Genomic DNA, 9,561 nt, shown 5'->3' with positions numbered 1-9,561 from the left:
GTTTAAGTTTTAGTTTCTTTCTTTCTTTTTTTTTTTTTTTTTGTTCAGCAGGGCAGTAAATAATAAAAATGCTGCACAAAACCAGATGTTGTATATATCTATAGGGCTTTAGAAAGCACAAAAAGCATTTTTATGTTTGCTCTGTAGTATTTAAGCTTTGAAAAAGTGTGTTTGTGTGGATGAGAGGACGCAGCATCGATCATACAGAACCCAGCTGAAGCACTCTCCTGTACCACAAGTCAATAGTGCTTAGATTTTGCTGGGCAGACAGCGCTGCTAATGAAAAAGATCAATACTAATGATATATTAATACATCCACTGGCCCAACATCACTCATGCTCTAATCCCACCTGCAGTAAAGGCCTGGGTTTCATGAAAAATGGCCTATCTATTTTTCATCCATCTCTTTACCATCTATCACGCAGAAGGCCATTACACTCTTCGATATCTTTCAGCTTTGATTCGCCCCCTTGGACTCTCTGCATAGACAAACAGTGACGGAACCGCATTAAGACACGCCGAGAGAGGACAAATAAGTGTTTACGCACAGCAAATGTTCCTTTTGTCTCTCGGTGAGGTCATAAGTGATTTTGAAGTCTCTAAATGCATTGTTCGTCCTTTTGAAATGAACCTGGCCCACTTTCCCAGAAAACGCTGGCTTTCTGCTGATCCAGACTGCTATTGTGCTGGTTTTTATCCAATTACAGATGATGGAGTTTGAGATTTGACCACAGCTATGTGACCATTGTACAGCGTGATGGCTCAAGGTACGATCCGAGCTCAAGTATTATTCGCTTTCCAAAATAAAGGCGACCAAAACACGGGGCTCAAAAACAAGCTCTGAACGAAGATCAGACTTCAGTTCACACAGCTAGGTTTGTTTGCACTGCAGTATTATTTATATATTACACTATTACAAATAAAGGTTCTGATGGTTCCGTGAAGAACATCCATAGAACCTATGCATTCCACACAAGGTTTTTAGTGGAAAAGATTCTTTAGATTATTCAAATGTTCTTTTCTGTAAGAGACAATGGTTATTTTAAGATCTTTTCACTGAAAGTGGGGGAACAAAAATGGTTCTTCTACAGCATCATTGTGAAAAACTCTTTTTGGAACTTTTATTTTTAAGTGTTTATAATTTGAAAGTTTGGAGTTAGTAAGAATTTTTAAAAGAACTTAATACTTGTATTAAGCAGGGATGCATTAAATAGATCAAGTGTGACAGTAAATACATTTATAATGTTAAAAAGCTGTTCCTATGCATAGTGGAGTTTAATATTTAACCTCAGCTATGTGCGGCGTCGTACAATATGTGACGCGAAGGCTAGAGGTTCGATCCGAGCTCAAGTGTTATTATTCGCTTTCCAAAATAAAGCCAGTGCAGCTCGAAAACAAGCTCTGAGCGAGGGTCAGACTCCACACTGCTGGGATGAGAAAGCATGAATTATAGAATAATTACAGGGTTTCATTTTTCCACCGCTCACAGTGACTTTGAGGGAAAAACATTTGGCCCGTGAGTCACAGATCGCCTGACTGCAATGAGTAAGAAATTTGATTTTCATAAGCAGCCAGATCTATTTAAAAAAGAGACCTTGGCATGATTGATTTTGGAAGAGAGGATGAAGAGTGTGTAAAGGAACGCCTGAGGGTGTAGATTAGGAGGGAGGAATATAAAGGCGGCGGTTCATAAGGGGGATCTTTCTGGTCATGTGCTGCCAAGCTGTGCCTGAGAGCTCCCAGAGGGCTTTGCAGCAGGGGAGTGGGTGGGCGGGGCAGTGAGGAATCTTGGGAGAGAAGTCTGGTCTCCATTACAGAGGTCTGAGAAGAGCGAGCTGGGGGTCTATAGCGCCGGTAGAACGTTTTTTAGCGATTACTGTATAAGACCCACAGCCCAAAGTTGCTTATAGAAGCCTGAAATCTCACTCGTTTATAGAAACACACACCTACAGTACATGTATCCACTAACACATACAGACACAGTAAACACACACACACAGAGTAGAATACATAAAGACACAGAGATGCTCTTTCATGCACATGCTCTTGTGAAACACACACTCACGTACACACACTTACAGACAGACACGGTTTAGTGCATGACACAAGGATAGAGAGAAGCAGAGGAGACAGACCCTGGTCCTTGAAAGCCATCAGTCCCAGATTTTTGATGCCACAGGGTCCTAAAAAACACAATTTGGTTTTCATCTTAAGAGTGCAGTTTGGATTGACTGTAGAATGATTATATTTGAGGACTTACAATGCAAAGACACTTCATGCACTAAGCCATGAGTAAAGCACTTCAATAGCTAACACGTACACACAAACTCACATATATGCATGCAAACATACAAAATCCTAAGAAACACACATGCCCTTCTTCATTATGCCTTTGTTCGGAATGATTTATAGTAAACAGATAATCAAGGCAGCAGTTCACTACATAAAATCCTAAATTGTTGTCTTACCTCCTGAGTTATTAAATGACTGAGCTGTGCCATCGGCATCTGCTAAATGACAAGTGATCAAATCAGTATTGCCCCAGACAAGCTGTTTAGCTACGTCAAGAGCTCTCAAGACATCAGGGAACAGACAGAAATGTTGTTGAGGTGGCATTTATTTACCTGCTCCTGCAGTGCAATTTTGAAAGGAGACAGAATTCACAACTACTGTTTTCATGTAAAATGTCAAAGAATTTCAGAGATTTTGTTGAAATGCTGTTTAGTAAATTCTTACACGACTTACAGAATTAATGGAACCCTTTAGGTTTAACTGATTTTATTACCAAATCAAGGATGCTAAAAAAAGAAGAAGAAATAATTACATTATTTCCATGACAATTAATCACATAATTAAAAAATATATTATTCTCATTATTGTAATATATAAATATATATAATCAATAGTTTAATATAAAAAATATTTAGATATCACTTATACTCTGATTGTTCTTTTAAAAACTGCAATTTCTTAAAATATTAATCATCTTTGACAATAATAAGAATTACAAAAAATCCCTCAAAAGTCAAATATCCGGATGCATTACAGTAATTACATATTTTGGGGGAAATGTGCTTAATCGTCATGAATAAATAATGTGACATTGCAGAAATATCCTAATAATAGGCTTCATTTCCTTTGTCCCAAATATTATGCTTTTATTTTGGGGTGAGATATGAGCTAGACATGATTTTGTGAGATTCACCCTACCACTTTAGCTTGACAAGAAGAAAAGATGCCGGTGGCACCACTTAATCATCTGCCTGCTCGGGAGCTACTAAAAAAATGGTATTTTCAGTGAACTGCTCCTTAAAGCATCAAATATTTTGGCAGTGGCTGTCAATCAAAATATTAGCAAGAGGAATTAGGTAAAGATTATGCATAAAAAGCACATAAAGAAGTATTGTACATGCACAAGTTGAAAACACATGTACACATATGCACACACATAGTATACAAACACACACACACTCAGACGAGAACTCCTTTAAACATAAGAACATATTGGATTTTCAGCATGCACTAACTGATCGAAACTTCACACTCTCATACACACATCCTCACTCACTCCAGCTCTCACCTCCATATCCTCACGGTGCGAGCGATCCCTGTCCTCAAAATCACGGGTCCTTCTGCGGGCATCCTCAAAGGCTGCCTGGGCTAGAGCATCCTCCTGCTGTATAAACACACAAAAAGATAGGAAGCCAGGCAGTGGTCAGTCATTTCTGATGTATGTAAGGCACGGAACAGTTTTATAGCACATGGTGGTTTGTCTGTAGTCTGTACCTGTGCCCTCTCATCATCATATTCCAGACAACCCATCCCATCCAGACGCTGAAGATCAATCCAGCCTTTCCAGATCACACACACTCCATTCAGGATCATAGGTGCCTTCAGATAAACCTGCACACATACACACACACATAGTTGTAATGCTTATTATGACATATGCACAGCACAATAGCAATGAATATTGCAAAAAGCGAAAAAAAAAAGAAAAAAAAGATGAGAAAGAACCTGAAGACTTTTGTTGAATTTTCAGAGTACATTTAGAAGGGAAATTACAAGAAAAATGGTCTAAGGCCCGAGTGATGTGAATCAATGGCTGCGTTTACACTGGCACAAAAAATCCGATTTTTCGCTCACATCTGACACAGATCGGAATTTGTTGCACACGTGTAAACACAAAAACCTGCACGAGATCCGATTTTTTTGCATCCGATCTGAGCCACTTCCAAATGTGGATTTTAATCGGATACACATCTACGGTCATTTAAAACCCGAGGGTCTACCATGTGCATAGTAAAGCGATCACTGCAGACAATCCTTTTGGGTGGGAATTAATGTAAACACAGATATCGGATACCAGTCGTGTCTAAAGTGAATGTAAACAGACGTGCTAAAAAATCGGATATGGTCAAAAGATCGGATCTGTGCACTAAGACTTGCAGTGTAAACGCAGCCAATGACATTCCGCACATTTGTTTAGTCCGTATCAATTAATTAAAAAAATATGTTAAAAATGTTAGACCATTTTTTAAATATATGTATATTATATAAAAAATAAAGAACATGTAAAAAAAAATACAGAAATATGGAGGAAGATAAACAGAAAATACACCCTAACTCTCAATTAATAAAAGTCTTAAACTATCAGATCCTTTCAATATTTATAACAAGTTTAGGTTGTAAAATGCCCCCCCCATATAATGTATTATTATTATTATACATTATTAAATTAAATGTATACTTATAATAAATAAAATATATTTAAAAACCTAAAAATAATGATTAATAGGTTGTCCGTGTTCATGATGTAACTAACAAACAACCAAATAAATAAATACTCTTTATATTTAAAAACCTGAAAATAATGATTAACAGGTGTGCCCTGCCTGCACATATTCTAGATGTGAGGAAAAGACTACATTTCTAAGAACTTGGCACATGCATTTTAAACTTTTAAAAGAATTGTCCTTTTCTTTATCTCACACGCTCTTATTGTCATTGATTCTTCTATAGACTATTATATACCACAGATCTAACTAACTCTCCAATAAATCCACCTACACAGACACAACAAGCCTTTGGAACAGGTGAAATGCCATAACCACCTACTCCACAGTCGTAGCCGCAATTGAAAACCCCCTCTCAACGTCACACCCGGCCGTACAATGGTTCATTTGAATTGTAAAACACTTTGTGAGTTATTTAGTGGAAGTTACTGCTGGGAATGGCCTCAAAACTGGATACATACACACATGTAACCATTACAACTTTTTCTGTTTCTTCCTGTCCTACCTCAGTCTCTGCCCAGCCAAAGAGTATAGGGCAGCCTCCAATGTTTGCTTCCTGTGATGAGAGTGTTTATTTATAGAGGCCAGCATAGTAGAGAGTAAGGGTACACCGATGCAGAGACAGGCAAAGCCTGTCTGAATTTATTTATACTGAGCATGGCCAACGAATGCAGCACGGGCGAACACATGATTGCATCCGTGTGTGAGACTCAGACGATGGGGGGGGGGCCGGGCCGGGGGTCTATGTATAAGACAAGGTGGACAAAGAGTGAGAGAGATGTTGAGAATGTGGAGACAGGGGTATATGACTGTCTGTCTGGCTCGGAACCACAGGAATATCACATCTCTGCCACTGAGGAATCCAGGCTGAGACAAAAGTGTGCAGTCTGTCGGTCTGTGGGTGCTGTTTATTTATGTAACTGCAGTGAAAGAGGCCAGCTATAAATGAATACACATATGCACGTATCCTCAGCATTACCCGCCAAAACCAAGGAGCCACCCGAGTCACCAAAAAAGAGCGAAGTTCCACCTTGCTGCTCCAAAAAGCAGAGGAACACAGGAACACTGCAGTGTGTTGTTGGATACTCAAAGTCCCCCACTGGGCGCTGGTGACTGCTGGAGCGACATGCCAGACAAACACACTCCGCCAAAGCAGACACAACATGAGCTTTGTCTGACTTTACTGCCGTCCTTTAAGCATCCGTGTGTGTGGAGGAACTGCTTTTGGAGTCAGTTTAGAGAGTAAACGGCTCTCTGCCCTGGTTTCATACCCACTAAATTCACCACATTGATGTGAATGGTGTCTAGCATAAATATAGCTCACCATTTCACTTATCAAAAAAACTCACTTTTCCTATTCATGAAAAAAGGCACATGGTTTAATAAATATGCGCTAATGTTTATTGTTTATAATGTTTACTATACACTAAGTTTGTGGTTGGTAAAAAATTTTTTAGAGTTTTTGAAAGAAGTATTTTATTTCATTTATTTCATCCAAAATACCGTAAAAATACAGTGAAATATTATTACAATTTAAAATAACTGTTTATATCTTAATATATTTTAGAATATAATGTATTCCTGTAAAAGCATAGCTGAATTTTTAGCAGCTATTACAGTCTTCAGTGTCACATGATCCTTCAGAAATCATTCTAATATGCTGATTTGGAGCTCAAGAAACGTTTCTTATTAACATCAGTGTTTAAAACTGCTTAACAATTTTGTGAAAAGTGTGATACTTTTTTCCCCACAGGATTCTTTGATGAATACAAAGTTCAAAAGAACAGATTTTTTTTGGAACAAAGTATTTGCCATCACAATTGATCAATTTAACACATCCAAGATGAATAAAAGTAATATTTTCTACAGTAATGTATATTGACACTTAATCACATGACTGTTAATCTAACCAAAACCCAATACACACTGTACCGCAGAAGAGAAGTAACAAATCTACCATACAAATTTTATGTGAATAAACAAGTGCCAACTGTGCAAGATGGTTTATGCCACAAGCTTTCAACTGAAGATTGTTAAAGGCCACTTTAATGGCATTAATAGCAAATAAATATTTGCTACTGTACCTTTAAGACTTTTTGTAAATAAAGGTAAATGGTGTGCATTAAGGTGTTTTGACTCTCAAAATACAGAATTGATGTTGATTTATAAATGTGAGTTATGGATCCATCAATAATGATTATTTCCAATGTTTGCAGATGAAAGAAAGTTATTAACAATATTGAAGCATCGTTAAAGTATACTCCTGTTACTCATGTTCCTGTTACTCATTTTTTACTAAAAGCAACAACTTTGTCAAATATGCAAGTGAAGTCACCACATATGTATAAACACCAATGTAGCTCTTGCCTGAAGTTATTTACTGTTGTGCAACCACTAAAAGGCCACTACACTGATGAAATGCTTACCAAATTCAAAAGATAAACCACAACTGTGCTACAGGTCTAAATAACAAAGACACGAGACAACGGGAGTCTCATTAGAATCAATGATTCAATAAACCACTACTGTTGGAGTTGTGTTGTAGCAGTAGCGCATGCTTACAGCACATTAGAGCTGTGGTGCTCCCACAGGGATACAGATTTGAATCCTAAAATAAATAAATCAGTAAATAAAAACAAAATCCAGCTTATCGCTATTTAATTTGTTTTAATGTTTTATGGCTGCTGCTAAAAAATGTAAGCTTTTAAACTTTCAAAAAGTATTTCCATGTGTATAAACACCTCATGTTAAAACATGAAGTCCCTAAAAGTGATGTGAAAAAAAATGTCAATGTTTTCACACCTGAGGAAACGGCAGCTTTCCTGTCAGCAGTGAAGGGCTGTTCTGACTATGTTCCCTTTTGAAACAACCTCACTGGAACGGTTTCCTAAGCACAGCTCCGTCTGCCTCTTCCACCTCCACACCTGCCCTCCTGAAACTCCTTCCCTATGTTTCCTTACAGGATGTGCCGTAGGCTGTGATCTGTGTCCCCCTCAGCAGTAAAACGCAGGTAGGAAAAATAAAGCCTGCTCAGCTCTGCGGCAGTTTAACTAAACATCAGTGAAGTCAACGATCTGAATGAAATCATATCCTCAGCCGCACTGTGATTTTAACTGAAAACATGCCGGACTGTGAATACTCAAGTAGAGATAATACTAGGAAAATTATACAATGTAATTAAAGAGCAAATTTCCAACAAACTGCTGAGGAATCAAAAAAACATAATCTTCCAAACATAGCAGAAATATGATATCTCAAAGGGACGAATGGAAAATCGCCTGTTTCTGAGAAGCACGGCACAATGGGCCATACATCTGAAATAAATACCGAATGCGAATCTGAACCTATATGTATTTTTATCATTTCAGATTGTTTTGCTCTCTCATCTGTCCAACTCAAACAGTTTCTTCTCCCAACAAATACAGGCCTTATAGCCATTAATAACATATTTAAAAAGCCTTCCTGGGTTTCATCCAGAAAGAACATTCATAACTCCATCAGCCTAAACACACAGTTTTCACTGGGGCCGAGCCAACAATGAAGACATATGAGAAAAGCAGTTCTCTTTCTCTCTTCCTCTGCTGTTTTTCATTGGGTATTTCTAGAAGGTGATGAGTAGTCAAGCCACCCCCTGAGGATTGGTGAAGAACTAGGTAAAAGAGCTGGGATGGATGGGTAGTTACATTCAGGTTGTGGTTCGCTTTTGTGTTTGTGAATTGTTTATGTGATGTTTCGGTCCTAAAGTAGTTCCTCTAAGAAGACTGCAGGTCTTTGTTTCTTCATAGTTAAAATCGACATGAACTGCTTTTTGCAACCCATTTTACTTGTGCAATGTGATGTATTTTCAAGTGAAACATGACAATAAACAAGAAAATATGTTGGGTGGGACTTGATTTTTTCCCATCGGGAATTAATTAGATGGGAAAAGTGGGCGATACATAGCAGAATGGAGCCAGACCAAACGCAAGTTTGCTAAAACTTGAGGATAAATGTCCATTCAGAAGAAGTGCAAGTTAAAACAAACAATCATTCATTAAAAAAATCAATTATTCATTCATTAAAAATTACAATCAGACATTAAAAAACTATTATTATTGACTAAACTAAAATATGTTTATACACTAATCAAAAGTTTGGGTTCGGTAAGATTTTTTTATGTTTTTGTAAGAAGTCTTATCCTCAACAAGGCTTTATTTATAACAACAACTGTAATATTGTGAAATTTATATTGTATATATGATATATATATAATATTATAGGTAGCACTTTAGTATAAGGACCAATTTTCACTACTAACTAGTTGCTTATTAGCATGCCTATTATTAACATATTGGCTGTTTATTAGTACTTATAAAGCACATATTCTGCATGTCGGCATTCTACATCCTAATCCTAAACTTAACAACTACCTTACTATTAATAAGCAGCAAATTAGGATTTTATTGAGGCAAAAGTCGTGGTTAATGGTTTGTTAATGGCAATAATTGGACTCTAAAATAAAGTGTGACCTATATATTAGAGATGCACCGATCGATCGGCCAGGGATCGGAATCGGACGATTTTCCTCATGATCGGCCAGTCAAGGCAGGCGTACACAGTGCGATTCTGAAGGTCGGAACGTCGTGAGCTCTGACACATGTCACGATTGAGTTTATCCGAAAATCGTACAAAGGCAGTCACACACGACACGAATTTACTACGATTTTACAAACTCTGACGTAAGCATTACGTTTTGCGCCATTCATAAAAATATGGATTCTGAGGA

At 37.6% G+C, this 9,561-nt stretch overlaps 1 protein-coding gene across 7 annotated transcripts in view; it reads right to left on the bottom strand.

Moving 5' to 3' along the window:
- Positions 1–9,561, bottom strand: part of cbfb (core-binding factor subunit beta) — a 50,296-nt gene that overhangs the window by 3,324 nt on the left and 37,411 nt on the right. For 2 of the 7 annotated variants that reach the window (XM_016521745.1, XM_016521746.1), the window contains exons 4-7: positions 3,787–3,903; positions 3,581–3,676; positions 2,469–2,510; positions 2,136–2,183 (exon numbers count right to left, since the gene is read on the bottom strand). In XM_016521745.1, the coding sequence (XP_016377231.1) occupies positions 2,154–2,183; positions 2,469–2,510; positions 3,581–3,676; positions 3,787–3,903 (285 nt within the window). In that variant the 3' untranslated portion in view covers positions 2,136–2,153. The remainder of the gene's footprint in view (positions 1–2,135; positions 2,184–2,468; positions 2,511–3,580; positions 3,677–3,786; positions 3,904–9,561) is intronic. The other 5 variants (XM_016521748.1, XM_016521743.1, XM_016521744.1 and 2 more) reach the window with 5 other exon arrangements.

Source organism: Sinocyclocheilus rhinocerous, unplaced genomic scaffold (genome assembly GCF_001515625.1).
Source record: "Sinocyclocheilus rhinocerous isolate Xijiao unplaced genomic scaffold, SAMN03320098_v1.1 scaffold1110, whole genome shotgun sequence".
Classification (NCBI taxonomy): Eukaryota; Metazoa; Chordata; class Actinopteri; order Cypriniformes; family Cyprinidae; genus Sinocyclocheilus; species Sinocyclocheilus rhinocerous.
The sequence above is the reverse complement of the archived record's forward strand: the minus strand, read 5'-3'. Positions and strand labels throughout refer to the sequence as shown.